This window comes from Octopus bimaculoides, chromosome 11 (genome assembly GCF_046866305.1).
Source record: "Octopus bimaculoides isolate indiv1 chromosome 11, ASM4686630v1, whole genome shotgun sequence".
Classification (NCBI taxonomy): Eukaryota; Metazoa; Mollusca; class Cephalopoda; order Octopoda; family Octopodidae; genus Octopus; species Octopus bimaculoides.
In genome coordinates, this window is record NC_142938.1 from 49,245,117 (window position 1) to 49,270,427 (window position 25,311).

General features: G+C 36.8%; 1 protein-coding gene across 1 annotated transcript; it reads right to left on the bottom strand.

Moving 5' to 3' along the window:
- Positions 1–1,972: 1,972 nt before the first annotated feature.
- LOC106870842 (26S proteasome regulatory subunit 4) lies at positions 1,973–23,987 on the bottom strand. The gene is made up of 12 exons (XM_014917072.3): positions 23,919–23,987; positions 18,854–18,910; positions 15,820–15,916; positions 13,940–14,064; positions 13,006–13,191; positions 11,332–11,460; positions 11,094–11,190; positions 10,251–10,339; positions 8,926–9,026; positions 6,697–6,793; positions 5,899–6,108; positions 1,973–2,196 (listed from the first exon to the last, which is right to left on the bottom strand). Exons 1-12 carry the CDS (start codon positions 23,919–23,921, stop codon positions 2,062–2,064), a joined length of 1,326 nt encoding a protein of 441 aa, XP_014772558.1. The 5' UTR covers positions 23,922–23,987; the 3' UTR covers positions 1,973–2,061.
- Positions 23,988–25,311: the final 1,324 nt, after the last annotated feature.

Below are 25,311 nucleotides of genomic sequence, written 5' to 3' on the forward strand. Positions count from 1 at the left end.
CGCTTTCCATGCTAGCATGGGTTGGACGATTTGACTGAGGACTGGTGAAACCAGATGGCAACACCAGGCTCCAATCTAATTTGGCAGTTTCTACAGCTGGATGCCCTTCCTAACGCCAACCACTCAGAGAGTGTAGTGGGTGCTTTTACGTGTCACCCGCACCAAAAACGGCCACGCTCGAAATGGTGTCTTTTATGTGCCACCCGCACAAGCCAGTCCAGGGGCACTGGCAACGATCTCACTCGAAAATCCTACGGGAGCCAGTCAGGCGGTACTGGCAACGGCCACGCTCAAAATGGTGCATCTCATGTGCCACCCGCACAAGAGCCAGTCCAGGGGCACTGGCAACGATCTTACTTGGCTTGCCGGGTCTTCTCACGCACAGCACATGTGCAGCTTCTGATTAGACTAAAAATTATTAGACTTTGAACCTCAAACACTTTCCTAAATTTTTCTGGGAATAAATGAATCCCAAATTCATATTCAGCATGAAAAATTACACCAATAAACCAAATTTGAAAATTTTTACTTAATGTTAAAATTTCCAAATCTGCAGACCTGAAAATATTGTATGCATCTATGTATGTACTTGTATATGTATCTGTCCACCATTTACATTACATATATATGTATACTACTGCACTGCTACCACCACCAATAATGTTTGTTTTCCATGCATGGCATAAGTTAGATGGTTTGACTGGAGCTAGCAAGCTGCACCAGTCGTCTGTTTTAGCTTGGTTTCTATGGTTGGGTAGCTTTCCTAATGCCAACCACTTTACAGTGTCCTGGGTGCCTTTTCACATGTCACTGGCACAGATGCCTTTTATGTGTCACCAGAAAATTCCTGGGTTCAATCCCAATCCATGTCATCTTGGGTAAATGGGATTTTCTACAGCCTTGGGGGTGACCTGTAACTTGTGAGTTAAATTAGGTAGGTGGAAACTGAATAGAAGCCCAGAGGGTGGATTGTACCTGTAATTCAAAAGGCACAGCCTGGTCATACATTGTCACAATGATTCTGCCTGAAAATTACTAATCCAACAAGCAGATAATTCAGTCGATCAATCAATTGAATTTATATTATCAAATCTAACAATGATTCATTCACCAATCTACTCAAACCCTCATGTAAAAAGACATATTGGACAATATGATATGAGTAAATGATGAGACAGTCAAGACTGGAGCCCTATGAACATGATTGGATAGACTCAAGGTTGAAGATCTCCTGCCATATTCTGCATTTGATTTATTGAAGTAATGATGTAGGGAAAACAGACATTCTGTGGTGGTGGCAGTGGAGCAACATACATACATAATGTAATGTAAAAGGTGGATGGATACATATACAAGTACATACAGAGATGCATACAATACTTTTAGGTCTGTAGATTTGGAAATTTTAAGATTAAGTTAAATAACATGATTTATTGAAGTAATGATGTATGAACAAATGGTGGGGATAACCAATTGCCAGTTAAGCAGACTGAGGCTTGGGAGGACTTAGTGCTTAGTACTGTATTCTATGACCTGCCATAACGTTTCTATTTAGACATGAGAAAATTGAAAGTTTAGCAAACTGATCCCACAGCTAATGCATTTTTATGTGTCTAACAATGATTTCTAATTTTGGCACAAGGCCAGTAATTTTTGAGGGAAGAGGGGTTAGTCAATACTACTGACCCTCAGTACTTGACTGGTACTTTATTTAACTGACTCGAAAAGGATGAAAGGCTGAAGTCAACCGTGGCAGGATTTGAACTCAGAATGTAAAGAACTTGAATGAATGCCACAGCTTTATTTCCAGATAACAACAGTAGTATACATATGTGAATATATTGCTTTTATTTAAGTTGGATTTGGTTGTATGTAATTATGATTCAGTTCTTCAATACATTCATTGAAATCTATTATCTTAACAAATTCATGGAAATTTGTAACAATGCAAAAAATAAAACAAATGCTATCACACAGAGAAAAATCTACCAATACATTAGGATTTATTAAAAGGAAGAATTACAAAGGTGTGAAAAAAAAAAAAAAGAGAAGCGTATATTGTTAGAGATAAAGTCCTTCTGGTGTTCCTTCATTCTTCCTATACAACACATTTTCCTTAGCTTTCTTGAAGTCTTCATTGGTGACTTTCATTCTCCTTTCTCTCAATGCTAATAAACCAGCCTCTGTACAAATAGCCTGCAGGAGAGACAACAAAATCAACAATGACTAACAGAAATGACAGAAAAAAAGAACTATATTGAAATAACTTTGTATATAGAGATATAAATAACTGTGTGGTTCCTATATATGTACATATACATGTATGCACACAATGTATGTCTGTCTGTCTGTCACACACACACACACATATATATAACCAGCCACTTTTTCATGATGGTATAGGCTGATGCAAATTTTCCAAGGCTAGATACCTGTTTTGGAGCAAAGTAATATTTCCTCATGGCCAGACACACACTCATAAAAAAACTGAAAAATAAATTGCATGTTCGCTTCTCTTTTTGCCATCTGTTTTTATTTTTGATTTTCTATATAAATGAAGATATTTCCTCCATCTCACTGCTTTCTCTTTACAAAACAGAAAGTTACAGTGCGGAACAGTCATTTTAACAAGTTGTATTTATTTATCATCTGATGAGATACATCTGCACCACCGGATGCTCCTGAACCAGTTGTTGAGTGTCCCACCCAAGAGGAATCGGTGCTAGATGTGTCGAAACAATTGTTGTGAATAATATAAATTCTTGTATATTTCATCTTTCATTTGCTATATACCTAACGATCACTGTGAAAGTGACTGTGCTTTACCAGTAAGCTACCCGGTGTAAACCATTCGTTTTATTATCCATATATATATATATATATATCATCATCGTTTAACGTCCGCTTTCCATGCTTGCATGAGTTGGACAATTTGACTGAAGACTGGTGAAACCAGATGGCTACACCAGGCTCCAATCTGATATATATATATATATATATATATATATATATATATACACATATTTATATATATATATATATATACACACACACATACTTATGCTGATGGGGAACAGCTCATCTTTCAAGTGTGTCATGACTAGAAGTCATTAAAAAAGCATTTTCTATTATTCTAATGTTTATGTATTTCACTTCATACAGTATGACTGGAAACATATACACCATGAGAATTGGGGAGGAATAGTAACCCTAAAGAATAGAGCCATCTAATTATAATTATTCCACACTGCAAAAAAAAAAAAAAAATTGTGCATGTTTATCTAAGCTAGTCACAATGTGCATATGCATATTTATGCATACATGACAGCTTGTATGTGTGCATGTATGCAGACATGTCTGGAAGCAGCTTATTCTTATCTATCGAAAAATAGCCACTTCAACATTCCAGTCCTTAAACCGGCAACAATAAAATAACGATCTTGTGTCTGTACTAAAAGTAGCATCTAACAAAAAAGATATCTTTGCTTTAATTAGATCTATAATACAACTGTAATGGTCCTTGACAAGGTCGAGCAGGACAGGATGTAGCAAAGTATTTAAAACAACACTACCAATTTACTAGGTTTGTGAATGGACATCAGCAATTATTGCTATGGAGAGCTGGGCTTAAGCAACTCAGCAGTCAGGTTGTAATCAGCAATAATTACTATGACTAAACTAATCCCTGCTGGAGAAATATGCCTAGACACTGTAACAACAGCTACTTCTTATATTGCTGCTCAACATTTAGGTATGCAGTTGTAGTTTTGCAGAATAATAATAATAATAATAAGTTCTAATTTTGGCACAAGGCTAACAATTTTAGGGGAAGGAACTAATTGATTACATCAACCTCAGTGTTTGACTGGTACTTATTTTTATCAACCTTGAATGGATCAGAATGTGAAGAATTAGTAGAAATGCCACAAAGCACTTTCTCTAATGCACTAATGATTTTACAAGCTCGCTGCTTTAATAATAATAATAATAATAATAATAATAATAATAATAATAATAACGGTTTCAAATTTTGGCGCAAGGCCAGCAGTTTTTTGGGGAAGGGGTAGTTCAATTACATTGACCCCAGCGTTCAACTGGTACTTGTTTTATCAACCCCGAAAGGATGAAAGGCAAAGTCAACTCAGAATGTAAAGACAGGCAAAAAGCTACTTAGTATTTTGCCCAGCATGTTAATGATTCTGCCAGTTCATTGCCTTAGTAATAGTAGTAGTAGTAGTAATGATAATAATAATAATTTCTAATTTTGGCACAAAGCCAACAATTTTGAGGTAACTGGGTTAGTTAATTGCATTGGCCACAGTGCTTGATTCTTTGTATTCTGGGTTTATATCCCAACATGGCCTTCTCGGGTGGTAGACTTGATTCATTGCTTGGTTTAATACCACTACTTGGCATCTTCGATGCCTTTAACAGAACCCACTCTGTTGCAAGCATTTGGGCCAGGTTTCCAGTTTGAGGATAACTCCCACTCTTCTCCTTAAGTTTTGGAGCCCTGTAAAGGATCATGGGCATTGTTTTCCCTCCCAACTATATATATATATATATATATATATATATATAATATTGAAAGGTATGGCAATCTCACTAGTAGTGGTTTCAAGAATAAGAAAAAACCCACCCAGCACACATTGTAAAGTACTTTAGCATTAGGAAGGGCATCTAGCTGTAGAAACCATGCCAAAGCAGACACTGGAGCACAATGCAGTCCTTGGGCCTGTCAAACTGTTCCCTCAATGAATGACAGGATGGAAAATGAACATTAACCCTTTAGCATTCTAATTTCTCTCTCAAATGTAATGCCTATTCATTCACATTGTTTTGAATTAATCAGTCATTATCTTGTAGCTTTAAGATTTTGGTGATGTGATGGTGTATTTTTAGAATGAAATTGTAGGGTAGGAGTAAGAAGCAAGACCTGACCGGTAAGAACCTAAAACAGGTAGACTATTTGGGTCAGATATGGCCAGTTTAAATGCTAAAGAGTTAAATGATGATGACTTGATTATTTATATATCATCATTATCATCATTTAACGTCTGTTGTCCATCCATGCTGGCATGGGTTGGATTGTCATTAATAGCTTTAGCTTGTATAAATCTGATACAAACTAATGTAATGTGACAAATTCAAGTTGGATTGTTAAAACTGAACAACTCAGGATTCCCTATTCTCCAATGCTCAAGAATATGAGATAAATTTGCTGATTTTATAATTCCAAATGAGGAAAAAAACTTGGTTCTCTCAGACAAATCAATTTGGTCATTCTGAGATTTGCATTTATCAAAGAATATTACTGAATCAAAATTAATTTTCACTTCTGTTATTTTGTTAGTTTATTCTGTTATCCATTTGAACCACTGAACTGTGGCCATGTTGGGGCACTGCTATGAAGGGATTTTAATCAATTGTATTGATTCTAGTTCTCATTTTTTTCCTCAAAGCCTGGTACTTATAATATTATGAATCTCTTCACTGAACTACTAAATGACAGGACAGAAACACAGGGGATAGTTTTAAAAAATGGTGTCAAAGACTTGCTCTAGATGCCATGCATTGGAATTTAACCTGAAACCATGTTGGTTGAGGCCATATACTGTGAGTTCAAATCTACTGCAAGTGTTTCATTGCATTTCACTTTATTCAACATTGCCTAAATTCACCATGATCTTAGGAACTGTTAACGGGTTATCTGGGAATGCTACCTGCAAAACAAGGCTGTCAAATCCAAGGGAAGATCTGTATCTCATTTGCTTCAATCTATGAAATCAGAGCTAACTGTTGGTCCCTAAGTCCCTTGGAATTTAGAATGTACAATCCTGTTTAAGTTGCATTTATTTTCCAAAGATGAAACCTAAAACATTTAAAAAAGGCACATACTTTGATATCTGCTCCTGAAAGATCGTCTTTCGCCATCACATAGTCGTCAATGTTGACATCACCAGCCAGGGTCATACGGCTTGTGTGAATAGTGAAGATACGTCTCTTGGTTTTCTCATCAGGTAGTGGGAATTCAATTTTTCTGTCTATACGACCAGGGCGAATTAATGCAGGATCTAGGGTCTCTATACGATTTGTAGCCATAATAACCTGCAGGCAAAAAAAAGACATTGATGAGTGAAAGGAAGAAAATTGAAAACACACAAAATATTAAATAAGAGACATTATATTCCAGAGTAAAAATAAGACTTTATTGAAAGAATAAGAATAACATAAGAGAGAATGATTTCTGTTGCTTTTGCTGATGCTAAACCATACCTGTTTTTCAGGTAAGGGATCACTTATCTCACACAGCTTTGAAGGCATGAAGTGAGTGAATGATTTATTAAGAGAAGTGCTAACAACGACACTGCTTCAATGTTGTAACATATAAAAAAGAAAACACAAATGGAAACAAACACGCACATACATACAAACTAGACAATGGGCTTCCATACACTCTCTACTTTCCAGATCCACTTGCCAGGCTTTGATTGGCCTGTGGTTATAATAGACGACACTTGGCCAAGGTGCTGTTCAGTGGAACTGAAGCAGAAACTATGAAGTTGGGAAGCAAACTTAACCAATACGGCCATGTTAATGTAATCCTAGGTACACTTACAAAAAAAAAAAAAAAAAAAAAAGAAAAAGACAACAAAAAATTCCCCACCAGAATAATGAAGTTGAAAAGTTCCTTACTTTCACATCTCCTCTGGAATCAAAGCCATCTAACTGATTGAGCAGTTCCAACATGGTTCTTTGGATTTCTCTTTCTCCACCTGAATTAGATTCATATCTGAAAGTAGTTGAAAGACACACAAAACAAAAGTTATTTCATTTTTCAAACGCATTAAGATGGGCAAAATAAATAACAATAAACAAAACTGAAGTGGCAACAATTAAAATGATGACAACAACAGTACGGAATTTTATTGAACACATTACATTTTTACAAATTTCTGACTATGCATGTAGCATCTGAAGGTGTGTGGCATAATGGTTAGGGTGCTGAGCTCATGATATTAAGGTCATAGGTTTGATTCTTAGAGTGGACAGCATGTCGTATCCTTGTACAAGGCACTTCATTTCATATTACTCCTGTCTACTCAACTAAAATGAGTATCAGCCAAGGGTTAGTTACACCAGCTCTCAGTCCTTCCAGCTGTCACATTCTCAATGTTCTGCTGAGTCAAAGATATGAGGGCTGAAAGGATGTCTATGTCTGCTCACAACTCTAATAGACACTTTAAACAATTAATGACAGTATGGTACAAGCTACTAAGTTATCCATGATTCTGAATGATGGTCATGGTTATATAATGTGAGTGTTTGGACCTAATGGGGGCCTAGAGTCTTTATTTTTGTATGGTGCACTTTGAGCACATTAGTCTAGAATTTTCTATTCCTCTTCAATCAATATTGATGGAAGTATTTGAACATAGTACTGTCGTCGTCGTCGTCATCATTTAACGTCCGCTTTCCATGCTAGCATGGGTTGGACGATTTGACTGAGGACTGGTGAAACCAGATGGCTACACCAGGCTCCAATCTAATTTGGCAGAGTTTCTACAGCTGGATGCTGTAAACTAACAAAACACTATCTAGTGTGCTGTATGGATTTTAATATATGTTAATGTTTAAATATTTTGAAGATGATACCTTATTAAAAAAGGAAAAAAAATGTGATGGGAGACACCTTATATTCTAGCACTTGCAACATGTTTTACATTATATGCAAAAAAAAAAAAAGTACCCAGTGTACTCTGTTGACAGGCTGGCATTAGAAAAAGCAGCCACCTGTAGAAACCATACCAGAGCATACAGAGGACAACAATGCAGTCCTCTTTCTTGTCAGATCCAGCTGAACTGTTTAATCCAAGTCCAGCATGGAAGATGGACTTTAAATAATGATGTTTCCACAAGCAACTACGGTAACAGTACAATGTCTATTCATGCTTTTTTTACTATCCATTGTGTTACCATATTTCTGTCAACATATGCTGTCTGTTTCAATTAAATTTTTAAATAATGAAGAATTTAGTAAAATAACTTTCTCATTATTAAGCTGGGGTCTGGAACAATTTAGCATGAAATTATGATGGAAGATTATAATTTAGGCTACTTTAACCCTTTAGCATTCATATTACTCTGTCAAATGTAAAGCATATTTATTCACATTATTTTGTAGCTTCAAGATCTCAATGATGTGATTGTTTATATTTTGAATGACATTGTTAGGTAGGTGTGAAAGGTTAGATGTGGCCAGTTTTAACATAAAACAGGTAGAATATTTTGGGCTGGATATAGCCAATTTAAATGCATAAGGGTTAAAACAATAAATTTACGTTGTAGAACCTGGAGTGGTCTCAGGCAGGTTGGTATCAAAAAAGTTAGTAATCTGTTGGTCAGTATTGTTCTAGTGAAGCCAGCAGAATACTGAGAGGAGAAAGGAATTGAAAAAAATAATTTAGCCTATTCTACCCACTTCCTGTGGAATACTGTAAATTGGTTCTTGAACCATCTAGGCTTGTCTTTACTCTGAAGGAAAGAGAACAATACTTCTTGTCCAAGAGCACACGATACAAAGCTAGGGATAACCTCTATCTCATTGCTAAACCTACCCCTCAATATAGCAACTAAATCTTGAACAACCAACTTTTATTTTAGTGCTGTTTAAAATAGGAATCACAAGCTCACAATAAAAATGGAACAATCACAGCTAGTTGATCATATTTAGAATACCCTGCTTTAATATATATATTTCCAAGTTGTTGATGCGAAGAGTGTGTTTGCAATCATTCCAACTAAGAACTTTGTAGCAGACTAAAGTTTCCACAATATGAATGAAATCTTAAACTTATAAAACTATATATATGACAGAATGTTAACCAGAAATGATTCTTTCCACTCTGCAATGAAATGACCTACCTCTTGGTACCGACAGCATCAATTTCATCAATGAAGACAATGGAAGGAGCATGTTCTTCAGCTACTCTGAATAATTCCCTTACAAGTTTAGGGCCATCTCCCTAGAAGGAAAGAAGAAAACAAAGAAAAGCATAATTACTGATAGGATAAAACTTCAAAAATTTCACCAAGTTATTTCACTCGACTTGTTCCTTCATTGACATTTATCCTGCAGGCTTAGGTGGCCCCTTCAAGCGAAACTGTACCTCAAGTATCTTCTATATACTGTCTGTCATTAATGGCCAAATTAGACCCACTTAAAAATAGATCCACATGCATCAGTGTAGAGTTTGCAGATATTTGGTCCAGTGATCAAATGGAAATCTTCCTTGATGACTCCCAAATCAGCCATGGCATCTATGTGAACTGGTTACCATAGTATACCAACATATATGGTCAATGCCTATATTTACAAGCCACTTCATGTAATACCCAATACAAACCAGTTATCCTTGTGTTTAAATGGGGTTTAAACCAGAAATACATAACAGATGTTAAATGATGATGATGATGATGATGATTAGTGCTTTTTTTTTATATGAAAATATGAACACTCCACGAGGGTGTATTATTCTGGTAATCACGAGGATAAATGAGATGGTGTTTATAGAATAAGTTGCATCCTGCTAATTCAATTTTGTGTGAGTGCGTGTGTGTGCATGTGTAAATGCACAACTGATGTGATACAAAACCATTCAAAACACGACTGATTGCATTTCCTGGTTATTATCTCCCTTTAAACGTATTAAAAGATGCATGGGCACATTAGACACATTCCAATTTCAACAGTGCATATTTAGGGGGGGGGGGGGGGGAAGAAGTTTTTAGTGCATTAAAGCATGTAATATAGACCCAGGATGATATTTTGAGAAATTTTTTGGCAAATACCATCAAATACTGTATATTTATTGTTATGAAGCAGGAAATTTTTCTCAGGCATATTTATTTGGTATATATAACTTCTACACAGGAAGGAAATAATGCTGCTTGAACACCACTTCAAAGTCAAGTATACATATCAGCTTGAATACTCTATCAGAGTACATGTGACATTTGAAAATTTGTGAAAAAGTTGAAGTGGTGAACTGGTTCTCCAGTTGTTAATAACTATGTAAATTTGACACAGTGAGCTAACCAGAAGGTACAATACTGTTGAAATCATCATGTATACACATACATATACAAGTGTGCGTGTGTGTCTGTTTATCAATAAAGAATACAAAAATCTAAAATGTTCTCTAATTAAAAAAAACTTAAATTGGGGCATATGTGAAACTAATACTTACCAGATATTTTTGGATCAGTTCAGAACCAACAACTCTGAGAAATGTTGCGGATGTCTGGTTAGCTACAGCTTTGGCCAATAGAGTTTTACCTGTAAACACAATCATATAAATATATATTTGGTTCTGGCTTAATGGATGCGAAATTAATTGCTAGTGCCAAAAGGAGGAAATATTATATGTTAACAAGAATAAAAACGATTTTCTATCTTAAAATTAATCCAAGGCATGACTTTGTGGTTAACCCTTTAGCATTCAGATTAATCTGTCAAATGCAATGTTTGTTTATTCATTGTTTACAATTAATCATTCATTATATTGTAGACTTGAAATGTCAAAGTGTTTATTTTTTGCATAACATTGTAGGACAGGTGTCAGAGGCCAGATCTGGCTGATTTGAACATAGCACAGGTAGAATATTTGGGCTGGACACAGCCGGTTTAAACACTCAAGGGTTAAAACATTCACTTTGCAACCATGTGAATTTAGGTGCAGTCTTATTGTGTGGCATCTTGGGCAATTGTCTTCCCAGTGCTGACCAAAGCCTTGTGAGTGAATTTAGTATATGAAAACTGAAAGAAGCCTGTTGTATGTATATATGAGTCACTGGGGATATATTACCTTGCTTGGAAACGGGCGAGGGCTTGGAGTAGCAAGGAAGGCATACAACTGTAGAAAATTTGCCATAACAAATTGTGACCCATGCAAGCATGAGAGAGTGGACATTGATAATAATGTAGATTTTCCTATGGTTGTAGCAAAGATAGCAGAAATAATATTAGTGGGAAAATAGAAGAAAAACAGTTAATACAAAGACATTAATAATAGTTCATGTTAGATACATACCTGTTCCTGGAGCTCCATAAAGAATGACACCTTTTGGAGGTTTGATTCCCATATCTTCATAATATTCAGGATGTGTTAATGGTAACTCCACAGATTCCTGGAGAGAATGAAGTAATAATTAAAAAATGAGAGAGAGAATGCAGGGCCTTGTAACAAGCCCCATGAAGGCTAGAATTCAAATCTAACAAAGTTAGAGACTTTGTGTTAACAGACAAGTCAAAAATATTATCATAATTACTTTGATTTCTTGGATTTGTGTATCAAGTCCACCAATATCAGCATAAGTTTCCTGTGGGGCTTTTTCTAATTTCATAACTGTAACCATCGGATCAGTATCATCTGACAGCACTCCAACCACAGCATGGACCTGAAGAGAGTCAGTAAGAAATAATATTGCATGTTACTTTGAGATAGAAAAAAAAAGAAACCCAAATTTTATATTATGCATGTCTAATAATAATATTTAAGGAAAAACAAAAGATGAAAAATGCTACAAGAAAATTAAAATTTACAATACTTTATGACCTGAATTATATAGTTTACTAGAAAAAAAACTCCTGTAAAAATATCGAACAATAGCTTTTACACTTGTGTTTTATATATTGAAAAGAAAAATAATTTATTCTACATGATCCATTTCCCAGGCCACTTGTTAATAAGATCCATTACTCACATTCTCTTACCATTGCCCGTTTCTATTACTATGCATTAGTTGATTTCACTTTCACCAACAAACCTGTAGCTACCATTACTGTTTTCCTTAACTCCCTACTATTATTGTCTCTTCTATTACTCCCTTCTCTACCTCCTTCACAACTCAATCACTCTATTTCTCCTATCATACTCTAATGCCCTTCATCAACTCATCCTGATCTGCTCCCTCTCCTATTCACAATCTCGGTCATGTTGCTTCAAAGAAGCAGAGACATCATAAAGTAGTGAGGACAAAGCAACCTCACTAGTGTTGGTGCCACAACAAAATGTATCCAGCACACTTCATAAATTGGTTGACAAGCAGAGTCAATGTAGGCTTGAGAGGACCTTTAAGTCTGGCCAAGAACATGACAAGCCCTCTAATTTTGGTGCCCATTTTGTAAAGAGGTTGGTGTTAGGAGATGCATTCAGTTCTGAAAAACTAGTCATAAATGGAACATAAGTACGAGATATCCTCTGACTTGCCTAGAAGTGTAGTAGTATCACAGAATAGGACCTGACTTTGACTGTGGCAACCTGTTCACCTCTTGCCAGTATGGAGCGTAGATGTAAAATGACAATGCTGCTGTTGAAGATGAATCTTTCTGATAGCTATCATAAAATAACCACAGTGGTAATTCTTACAACCTAACATCTGACCCTTTGAGATTGGAAACCCCTAAATCTGACCATTTTCTAGGTACAGGCCTGGCTATGTGGTTAAAAAGTTTGCTTTGCAAATTGTCCCATTGAGTAGCACCTTGGGTGAAGTGCTTTTTCATAACCCAAAGCCAACCAATGACTAGTGAGAAAATTTGGCAGAGAGAAACTGTGATGAATCTTATTGTCTACACACACACGTCTGTATGCATGTGTGTGTGACTCACCACATAACTGATGTTTGTTTATGTCCCTGTAACTTAGTAATTTGGCAAGAAGTGACTAACAGAATAACTAACGGCCTTTTGCCGTTAGCACTGAGTCTTCTATGGCTGAGACAATTTATAATGGGTTAGTTCACCTGGGACTTTGTAGGGACCATAGATAGTAGCTGTTACCATTTAGTTTCAAGCAGGCCCTGATCATGCAGAGCTATGATGGAAAGTACCCTAGTTAAAAAAATTACTGGGGTTGACATGATTGATTAAAATCCCTGAAGGTGGTGCCCCAGTCTAATGACTGAAACCAGTAAAAGAAAGACTAAAAACATTAAAATTACCTTGTGATTGAGTAAAACAGAACATCCGGGTTCAAGTTGGTCCTTGTCAACAAACGAGAGGATACTGACATAGTGTTCACTACCAACTGAAGTAGAAACAATGGCATGGCTATCATCTATAATTTCTTCCAAGGTACCAACAGACATTGGAGAACCTCTTAGTTCATCAACCTTGCTTCTTTCTTCCTGAAAGGATACAACATTCATTAAACATGTTTGGTAAGCAGAATAACTGATAGGTTGAAGTAAATGATGTATAAATGTTAAAAATATATTGGAATGAGTGGATTAAGTGTCTGTATTTCTGAGACCACTTGTTACAGGGTAAATCTTTCAGGTTCTGTTTTTTCTAACACTATCTTTTGATCAGTAAATATTATTAAAAGATGTTATTTATACATATCTAGTCATTGCTCTCAGCTAATAGATTACAATTTCTGAAAGATGGCTTGAGAAGACATATTAAACCAAGTAAAATCATGGCCATCCATACATACAGGTATGTCCTTAATGGCCATGCTCCCACTCCCTCTCTCAGCTGAGAGGTCTTTATCTAGTAGGTGCTGATGCCAGGTAAAATGCACTCATGTCAGTGCCATGTAAAAAGTATTCGGTACACTCTGTAAAGTGTTTAGCATTAAGAAGGACATCCAGCTGTAGAAAGCATGCCAAAAATGACAATTGAAACTTAGACAGCCATATGGTTAGCCAGCTTCTGCCAAACCCATGCCAGCATGGAAAATGGACATTGATGATGATGAAAAGAATTGTTATGTTTTTATCAATTAAAGGACAGTCTAAAACTATAGTGAGTAATATCTTTGATACACATACATACAGTAAATATACAGGATATACATATAAAACAGTAAATATACAGGATATACATATAAAACAGTAAAATACAGTTGCAAAGAATAAGATAAAATCTTACTTCCTGCTTTTCCTCTTGTGGCTTTAATCTCTCTTGATTCCTAATGAATTCCTCCTCCATCAAAAGGTAATCCTTAATCCGTTCAAGTTTGAGAAGTTTTAGTCGACATCTGGTGTGTGGAGTAACTAATAACAACAAGAACAAAATACAATGTAATTTAAGAGCTGATTCCTTATAAAGTTATGTATACACACAAATTATAAAGCTAGGAGTGGGAAGTACTTCTACTGCCCACTGATACAAAAAAGCAACCAAATTTCTTGAACAAAAAATAAAAAATAAAAAGGAAGGTTATATTGAATACTCCTGAAAAGATAAGGTGGTCATGAGAAGCCTCTATCTTGTTGCTTGATATGTGAGAAATAACAGAAATTTGTCAAAAAAAAAAAAAAGAAGCCAATTACATTAAATAATGTAGTTTTGGATATCCTAGATTCACAACCAAAAACAAGGTGAGATGGTCATGGGAAGCTTCTGTGTAGTCACTTGACATGCTGTCTATAGCAGCCAAATTTTCCTCATACAAAAAGCAAGAGTACGTTGAATACAGTAGTCCTAAATTCACTACTCCTGAAAACAAGACAAAGTGGTCATGGTTGGAAAGTCTTTGAATATAGTCCACTCAAAGAGAGCTGACCTGGGGCTCAAATAGCAGACTTGGTGAGAAATGATACACACACTCATACATTATATACTATAGCTTGCCTTTGGCCTTAAACTGGTATAGTCGATCACTCTCCTTACCAGGTCTGACCACAATTGGTTTGTTCCAGAGAAAAAGAGAGAGAAGCATACACAAAAAGAAAGAGGATGAATTAACCCGTCAGTACTTTATTTTATTTTATTGATTCTGAAAGGATGAAAGGTTAACTTGACCATAGTGGTATTTAAACTCAGAGTGTGAAGAACCAGAATCAGTACCACAAGGCATTCTATATAGAGCTTTATAGATTCAACCAGTTTGGCACCATATCATCATCATCATTATTATTGAATGTCCATCTTCTATGCTAGCAGGGGCTGGATGGTTTGACAGAATCTGATGAGCCAAATGACTGTATTGAGCTCCAATGTCTAGTGTAGTTTCTATGGCTAAATGCCCTTTCTAATGCCAACCACTTTGAGTGGACTGGGTGCTTTTATTCATGGCACTGGCACCAGCAAGGTCACTAAATAATTAGCAAGACAAGACCTCTCAAGTGAGTGGGCTTTATACCAGGTATTAAGAGGTTAAAGTATGATAGAAGAACAGGAACAAGGGGAGTTACATGGCTACCCAGATGGAAAAAGGGAAAAGAGATGTTGGTAATGAATTGTCAGAGTGTAACCTCAAGGTGAGTAAGTGAATATGAGAATAGGGACAGAGGATTGGAAAGGGTGAATGGGCCAGTAAGTCTTTAAGAGTGTGAAATGAGAATGACAGATGGTTAGTGGTGGTGATAAAGGTGAATGTAGTGAATGGTGAACACAAGTGGAAGCATGATCAATGGGGTATATTAGTTTGGTGGGGAAGTGAAGGGAGTAGGAGTGAGTCGAGAAGGAGGAGGTGGCAAGTGACAGTGCCAAAGAAAGGGGTTGGAGAGCAACAGTATAACATTACCTTAGATAGATGAGAAATAGGAAGATGATGTGAAGTGATGAAGGGAATGATAGGGATGTACAGTGACAGAAATGAAAGTCAGACGAATGTACAGGTAGAAATAGTAAATGACAAACAAGTGTGTGTGTGTGTGTGAAGGGGCATTGAAGACAGATATGAAAATGAGTTCAGTGGAAAATAATATGGTAGGGTTGATATTGAAAAATGTGAGAATAGTGACAAAAGGAAGTGAGTTACAAGGAGGGGGATAACTAAGCACTCACGAAGCCAAATGACTTACTCTGAGGAAGTTTATTAGCAGCATCTGGACCCTTCGGCTTTTTCTTCTTCTTACCAACTCTTGTTGGCACTGGAGGTTCATACTTTCGTTTCTTCTCCTGTAAAATGAAAATCGTATTAACAAAGAATATATAATGGCACATAATGACAATGTCATACAATCAGTATCACACAATTATTGTATTTTATAAAATATGTTTCTAATTTTTAAAATCTTTTTTACTTGTTTCAGTCATTAGACTGTGGCCATGTTGGGGCACTGCCTTGAAGAATTTATTTGCATGAATTGACCCTAGTACTTATTCTATTGTCCCTTTTGCCAGACCACTAAGTTACAGGGAGATAAATGTACAAACACCAGTTAAGTAGTGGTGGGGGACAAACAGATAGACAGACACACACACACACACATATATATATATATATATGTATATATATATATATAAAAGCACTACTGATGCCTTATTTCTAGTGAGACAGTTGCAGGAGAAATACCTAGCTAAGGATAAACCTCTGTACCTGGCTTTCGTTGACATGGAGAAAGCCTTTGACAGGGTCACCCGATCCCTTATCTGGTGGTCAATGAGGAAACTTGGGATAGAAGAATGGTTAGTGAGAGCTGTGCGAGCCATGTACAGAGATGCTGCCAGTAAGGTGAGGGTTGAAAATGAGTACAGCAATGAATTCCGGGTAGAGGTAGGGGTCCACCAAGGTTCCGTCCTCAGCCCCCTCTTATTTACCATAGTCCTCCAGGCAATCACAGAGGAGTTCAAGACAGGTTGCCCCTGGGAGCTCCTCTATGCTGATGACCTTGCCCTAATTGCGGAGTCACTATCAGAACTAGAGGAGAAGTTTCAGGTGTGGAAGCAAGGTCTAGAATTGAAGGGCCTTAGAGTCAACCTAGCTAAAACCAAAATCCTAATAAGTAGGAAGGTAGATAAAACACAAACCCCTTCAGGTAGATGGCCCTGCTCAGTATGTAGAAAAGGAGTAGGTAGTAACTCTATAAGATGTACCCGGTGCAAGCTATGGACACATAAGAGGTGCAGCAACATCAAAGGCAGGTTAACTAGCAAGTTAGTTTTTGTTTGTGGCAGATGTTCAGGTGCAATAAAGACTGCAAACAAACAGGAAACAACTTCTATCTCATTCCAGGGTGAAAAACTAGAGGTAGTCGATAGCTTCCGCTATCTGGGCGACCAAGGTGGGTGCGCTGAAAGTGTAGCTGCTAGAATAAGAATAGCCTGGGCAAAGTTTAGAGAGCTCTTACCCCTGCTGGCGACAAAGGGACTCTCACTCAGAGTAAAAGGCAGACTGTATGACGCATGCGTACGAACAACCATGCTACATGGCAGTGAAACATGGGCTGTAACTGCTGAGGACATACGTAAGCTCGCAAGGAATGAAGCCAGTATGCTCCGTTGGATGTGTAATGTCAATGTGAATACCCGTCAGAGTGTAAGTATCTTGAGAGAAAAGCTGAACATTAGAAGCATCAGTTGTGGCGTGCAAGAGAGACGATTGTGCTGGTATGGACATGTGGTGAGAATGGAGGAGGATAGCTGCGTGAAAAAGTGCCACACCCTAACAGTTGAGGGAACCCGTGGAAGAGGTAGGCCCAGGAAGACCTGGGCTGAGGTGGTGAGGCAAGACCTTCGTACATTGGGCCTCACCGAGGCGATGACTACTGACCGAGACCTTTGGAAATGTGCTGTGCATGAGAAGACCCGGCAAGCCAAGTAAGATCGTTGCCAGTGCCCCTGGACTGGTTCTTGTGCGGGTGGCACATGAGATGCACCATTTTGAGCGTGGCCGTTGCCAGTACCGCCTGACTGGCTCCTGTAGGATTTTCGAGCGAGATCGTTGCCAGTGCCCCTGGACTGGCTTGTGCAGGTGGCACATAAAAGACACCATTTCGAGCGTGGCCGTTTTCGTGCGGGTGACACGTAAAAGCACCCACTACACTCTCTGAGTGGTTGGCGTTAGGAAGGGCATCCAGCTGTAGAAACTCTGCCAAATCAGACTGGAGCCTGGTGTTGCCATCCGGTTTCACCAGTCCTCAGTCAAATCGTCCAACCCATGCTAGCATGGAAAGCGGACGTTAAACGATGATGATGATGATGATGATGATATATATATATATATATATATATATATATATATATATACACAACAGGCTTCTTGCAGTTTCTTATTTCTTTATTGCCCACAAGGGGCTACACACAGAGGGGACAAACAAGGACAGACAAAGGGATTAAGTCGATTACATCGACCCCAGTACATAACTGGTACTTAATTTATCGACCCCGAAAAGATGAAAGGCAAAGTCGACCTTGGCGGAATTTGAACTTATAACGTAACGGCAGACGAAATATCGCTAAGCATTTCATCCGGCGTGCTAACGTTTCTGCCAGCTCGCTGCCCTTTCAGTTTCTGTCTACCAAATCCACTCACAAGGCTTTGGTCAGTCCGAGGCTATAGTAGCACAAGGTGCTGTGCAGTGAAACAAAAAGAACGGAACCATGCCGTTGGGAAGCAAACTTGTTACTACACAGCCATTCCTGTGCCTTTACAATATATAATAATATATGTTAGTTTGTGACCAAATTTCTGATAAAATATATTTATGGGTATCAATAAACTTTTAAAACAACCTAGAATTTGGAAGGATTTAGTAAAATAACATTTTCATTAACAAGTTAATATAAAATGTTCAATTGAAAATTAAATTTTAATATCAAACACTTTAAAAATGGTGAACGCTGTACTAGAGAACCTGATGTAGTCTCAGGCAAGTTTGTATCAAAAGTGTTAGATAGTAATGAACCTGAGCTTCAAGTGCTTAATTAATTTTAGATTCATCCGAAAGGTTGTTTAGAGTTTACTTTACATATATAGATATACTTACCTTATAATCATTATATATGTATAAGATTAAGGAATATTAACCATTAAGAATTCTTACAATTTGGTAAAAAGTGATAGCAGAAATTATTTTTGTTATGAAGAAATCTTCAGGATAAAAATATAAGTACCTTATCATCTTTTTTATCTGATCCTTGACCACTAGCTCCAGATGACTGATTCTGACCCTGAAATAGACATTAAACATAAATCTTTACAATTCAGAGAAAACAGTATTTAACGAGAAATCTTAGTTTGTTTGACAGTGGTGGTTCTCAACCAGGATCAATATGCCCACCCCCTCGGGAGGAGGGGAACCCTATAAAATTTTGTTAAAATTTATGTGCAATAAATTGCTTAAACTTCTACAATACAAAACATTTTAACAATTTTTTTTTAATACAATTCCTAATTATATTTAATTACAAAAATACAGTAGGACCTTTTTTTTTATATATGCATTGAATGTCTATGGAGGTCCAGTAGAGTAAAATAAGAATCAAGGAGGTTCATAGGCAAAAAAACAAAACAAAAAAAACAAACTATTGAGAACCATTGTTCTACACTGGTTTCAGAATATATCAAACATAAATCTTTACATTTATTAGAAAACAATCTTTCGACTCAGCTTCAATGTTGGAGAACCATGCAATCAATAGGAGACTGCGCTGGTATGGACATGTGGAGAGAGACGATTGCGCTGGTATGGACATGTGGTGAGAATGGAGGAGGATAGCTGCGTGAAAAAGTGCCACACCCTAACAGTTGAGGGAACCCGTGGAAGAGGTAGGCCCAGGAAGACCTGGGCTGAGGTGGTGAGGCAAGACCTTCGTACACTGGGCCTCACCGAGGCGATGACTACGGACCGAGACCTTTGGAAATGTGCTGTGCGTGAGAAGACCCGGCAAGCCAAGTAAGATCGTTGCCAGTGCCCCTGGACTGGTTCTTGTGTGGGTGGCACATGAGATGCACCATTTTGAGCGTGGCCGTTGCCAGTACCGCCTGACTGGCTCCTGTAGGATTTTCGAGCGAGATCGTTGCCAGTGCCCCTGGACTGGCTTGTGCGGGTGGCACATAAAAGACACCATTTCGAGCGTGGCCGTTTTCGTGCGGGTGACACGTAAAAGCACCCACTACACTCTCTGAGTGGTTGGCGTTAGGAAGGGCATCCAGCTGTAGAAACTCTGCCAAATCAGACTGGAGCCTGGTGTTGCCATCCGGTTTCACCAGTCCTCAGTCAAATCGTCCAACCCATGCTAGCATGGAAAGCGGACGTTAAACGATGATGAATGCAGTCATTGAAAGCAAGAGCAGTCACACCAAATATTGAATATAGCAAATAATTCTTTAGGGTGTACATATTTTTGTATCGTTTGAAAATTAATATTTCGTTCATATCTTTGAAAATGTTTATTGTTCCAAGTTTGTATAATGTTTGCATGTATAATATATTTTATTCAGTATAAGTTTCATTTGATTTCCTTTGATATTATCAGAGTAATGGCAATTTTACTGAAATTTTTTAGGGGTGTGCATACTTCTGTGAGATATTGTATGTATGTGTGTGTGTGTGTGTGTATATATATATATATATATATATATATATATATACATACACATATGCATGTATACACATATGTGAGTGTGTGTATGTTTGTGCTTCTTTGTCTTAACACTGAGTGATAGTTGTAAATGAGTATCACTGTCAAATAAATAGTGTCATTCATTTCCAATACTCTGCAAAAGAAAACACAAAAAAAAAAGCTCTGGCCATGGGGAAATATTATCTTGCTTGGAAATAGGTGAGGGTTGGTGGCAGGAAAGGTACTGACTATAGAAAATCTGCCTCAATAAAATTCCATCTGATCCACACAAACAGAAAAGTGGACTTTAAAATGAAGGTAAGGAAAATGTACATTTATCGAGGATATTCATTGATAAGTTGTCAGGATATGTTGTGCATAGTGAAACAGTAGTGTACAAAGAAGCTAGTGATAGTTTATGTTGGCACAGTACAAAATGTTGACAAAAATGGAATAAATTATTTTGCTATAAGGAAGAGAAGTCTAAAATTTTGGTAAAACCATTAATGAGGTGAAATGTTTACTAATAGTGATGAATCAACAAATGTCATATATTAGTTACTTCAATTTAGAAAAAGTGGTTATATTATTACAAGGTCCTATGTTCAGTCTAAGTGCATGATACTTAAGCTCAATTGAAGTCTTGTGGATGAATTCGTGGAGTAGCCCATTAGATGGACCTATTGCATGAAATCTGAAGATCTAATTTGGTGATGCTGTGTCAGTGAGAAGAATATGTTTAATAGTATATGTGTCTGTGGAACAACTAGCTACAGTATAATTCAATGAGCAGGTTGATCAAACATTGGATTGTTTGTAAAAACTGATGGGAGTTCATCAGCATGATTAAGTAACATAGGAAATTAATGTTATCTATTACAGTTTTAACAGTTTCAGAAGAGCAATTACAGAATGGATGTACCATGTCTTAAAAGTAGCTAGCAAATTATTATAAACTAGAGTTAGTTTGGATAAAATGTAGATAGAGTTTATGCCAGGATACTGAGTGATTACCATACTGAAATAATTACAAGAGATGTTTTTGGTTAGGAAAAAGCTACAAGCTAGTTTGCATTTGTCTAACAGGAAAAGAAATTTAGCAAAGTGGAATACACTGAGTGCATTGAGGCATTTAGTGTGCAGGTCTTTAGCCCAGTCCTGTCTTAAGGTATGAGCACAGAAGACACTTACCCAGGGGTTCCACAGATCTAGGGATCCAATGTAAATCTATGTATGCCCTTGCTGTGTTTATAGGGGCCTATAGTGCTGTTGAGGTGATACAGTCTCAGCCCATTTTAATCATAATTCTTGAGGCTAGAATATAAGATTTCAGGACTCAGTACTATTGGGAACTTTTATATGCTGTATTTCTTTTTTATTAGAGCAGAAAAGTTGCAGAGAAGTTCCAAACCTGGAAGTATGTTCTACAATTTGCATATGATCATGCATATCTGTAATATCAGTCTGTAAGACAGCCAAAGCATAGAGTTTAGAAAATGAAGGTTGTTTTGAAAGTAATGCAAAAGTGGGATTAGTTTTTTTATTAACTGACAAAGGTCATTCAAAGTGTACATGTTGGTAGATGAACACCACTTCTTCAAGCAGAAGCAATGTACCATCATCATGTTTTTGTCAAAGGTAGAGTCCAATATCTACAGAGAGCTACAAGTTATTTATGGAGATGACACAATGAACAATGGCAATATATACAGAGGGATGGAAAGGTTTAAAACTGAGAAACCAGCATTAAAGACAAACCATTGCATCAAAGGCCAATATGAGAGTTCCTCTCATGGCAGCTATTGCAGTATAGTTTGTTCCAACAGAACAACCATGTTTAAGTGGGGATAAATGTTACCTCTTGTTAATAAATATCTTTTAACAAACCATCAACTGCAATTGTTGACTCAAATTGCCAGTGAGTAGAACAAGTGGGCACCTTAGCAGATGACATTTGATTTGAAAGTGAAAACAGTGAAGTCATCACTGATCTGATGCAAATGTTTGAAATGAATGAAAATGTGTTTTTTTTTTTTCCAAATAGGTGATGGAATGAAACATGGGTGTGTCTGAGCTGGAAACAAAAGCTTAGTTCATAAGAAGTTCAAAAGCCAGCAACTTGTCCTTGGTTTTCTAGAATGTGGCTGTACTGTGAACAGAGTGGCACTTTGAGACACACCAAAGCCTTAAAGAAGCCATTAGGAGAAAGAGACAAATCAAGACTTCGAAAACAATTCATATAACAATGTGTGGGCACACATATATTAGGTAACAAATCAGGTAATCGTAAGATTATGTGTGTATATGAGTCTGAGAGAGTGTACATGTTTATACTGGTGTGTGTATGTAGGGACGAGAATCTGTACATTCTTATAAAAACGCCTTATAATGCAGTATCAAAGTATGAGTGAAATGAGATAAAGTGTTCCACTGTATAATGAATGACGAACCAGATAAAGCACTTGGGGTAGAATAAACGACTTAAACCCCAAAGATGATACAATAGAAACAAATAGAGATGAAAGGAAAAAAAAAGTTGCGAGACATTTCGATGCTTAAGCAAATCTATCACTGCATCTCTTAATGTTTAAAGAATACTTCACTACCTGGGGTAGCAAGTTTTACTTACAATAACACCCTTACTCATTCCATTAGGTAATAGCAACGCGAATTATCACAAGCGGTAATGTACTAGGGTAGAAACGGTTAAAGTACAAGGCAAACTGCAGTATTGGTCCCATCCCTCTGTAATCTCAGTTGAAACCCCGTCGACGTCAATTATAAGCATCCATCTCAATGAATTAAAAAAAAATGTATTTTTCAAGGAGAGGTAAGAAACTGCATTAGCCCTATACCATTAATGTAATTAGTTTCGATTCCATCTCCTCCCACATGATTGTGGCTTCAAGATCATATAATATGTAAAACACGTTAATTATTATTAAAAATAACCACATCTCAGTCCTCTGCCCAATTGAACAGAATTAACAGTAATACGTCTTTTCAAAAGGACATTAACAATGATAATAAAGGTTTCTATCATAGAGCGAAGGCCTGAAGTCTAATGGGACGGAGTTAGTCGAGGAACTTGACTGGAGGCACTTTACATTATTGAACCCCGAAGGATGAAAGCTAAAGTTGGTCACGGCAGGATTCGGACTCGGAACATAAAGGGAGCCAGAACAAATACTCTAACGATTTAAAGAAAGAAGAAAAGGTAAAGGTCCACTGAATCGAAACCGAATATATTACCGGTATTTTTATTAGACCTCTGTTGCATGAACATTTGAATAGGCTGATGGGATTACATAAATCAAGAATATCAAAAATGCAGGGCCTTTTATGATAGCAAAGGAACACCAAGACTAGAAATTGCAAACCATAAACGATTAAAACAAACTATTATCCATAAATTTGTAATCAGCATGATCGGTGGAAAAGAAGTCTTCTTTATTTTAAAGCTTCATTAGTTTCTGAAAGCCCGTTTTGTTGATGATATATATATATATATATAAATCAGCGTGCTGTAAAGGAATACGAAATTATGGAGTATTTGTATAGAATAGTTGAGAAAGAGCAGAAATAATTGGCAGAGATGTCCAAATAAACTCACCATTGTATATTTAATACGACAGAGACGGGTTGGAAACACTGACTTCTTAATTGATGTGCTTTGTCATCTTCCGGTAAGACAGTGCTGCCATCTACAACGGACCAGCACAACAGAGTTATCTAACTTGGAATTTCTGATTGTTGTATTTTCTTCTTCTTTTTCATTAAGTAATCAAATTTCAGAGATATCTGAAGATGAGTTCAGGGTTTCTATTACCAGTCGCAGCTGTTTCACTTCATTTACACCTTTTATACGGCTTAATGGTGACCTTAAGTATGAAACGACAAAACTTGGTCATTCCCAACCGCTGTTACTTTTGTGAAATTCTAATTTAAGATAAAAATGTATAACTTTATTATCAATTATCAATTATATAAGTGTGTGTGTGTGTGTGTGTGTGTGTGTGTGTGTATGTATGTATGTATGTATGTATTGTGTGTGTGTGTGTGTGTGTATTTATGTATGTATGTATCTGTGTGTGTGTGTGTGTGTGTATTTATACATGCACAGATACATACATATACGCGCACGCACATATATCAATTTCTTCCTTGGTAATTGCAAAACAATGAATTTTAAGGAAAAGATTAGGGGATGTTCATGCCGTTCCAAATCCAGTAGTAATATTAGTAAAAGTTCGGTCAGGAATCACAACACAATTGAAAATCTATTTAATTCGCCTCCATGTTTTTTTTTGGCGTTTATAATTGTTTACTGCACTGGTGTAAGACTAGAGAGGTATGTTTCTCCGATAAAAAAGAGCGCGTCGTTATGTTCATGCTTCTTTTTCAAAGGCAAAAAATTTCGATTATTTGGTTTGCAGGTAAATACAAAAACAAACACAAGTTCTCCAAGGGAGATAAATATAACTCTTTGAAAGAGTTACTTACCTTTACCCATGAGATTGGCCTTTCTTCCTAATTTTTTTTTCTTTTTCACCTTTTCATTTTGTCTCTTTCTCTCCAATGATGACAATAATCCTTTCTACTATACACCAAGACTGAGATTTTGCGGGCTGGAGTAAGCCGGTTACATTAATCCCAGTGCTCGACTGGTTCTTATTTATCCCAAGAGGATGAAAGGAGAAGTCGACCTTGGTGGCATTTGAACTCACAAAGTAAAGATGTACGAAATGCCGGTAAGCATTTTGTCCGGCATACTAACGATTCTCCCAGCTCATCGTTTTAATAATGATGATGACGGTAATAATAATGATGATGATGATAATAATAATAATAATAATAATAATAATAATAATAATAATAATAATAATAATAATAATAATAATAATTTTGCTCCTTTGAAATTATTCTTTTTTTTTTTAATGAATTTTGCTGTGGTTTACAGTTTTTGTGTTTGTGCAGTTTGTATATATTGGCAGGTGCTTACCTCC

What these genes read in the sequence shown, in the direction of transcription:
- LOC106870842 (XM_014917072.3), bottom strand. An exon ending in CAGATAAAAAAGATGATAAG is followed by an intron (nt 15,917 to 18,853) that starts GTACTTATATTT and finishes TTCATTTTACAG; the next exon opens with GAGAAGAAACGAAAGTATGA. An exon ending in CACAAGAGGAAAAGCAGGAA is followed by an intron (nt 13,192 to 13,939) that starts GTAAGATTTTAT and finishes GTATCCTTTCAG; the next exon opens with GAAGAAAGAAGCAAGGTTGA.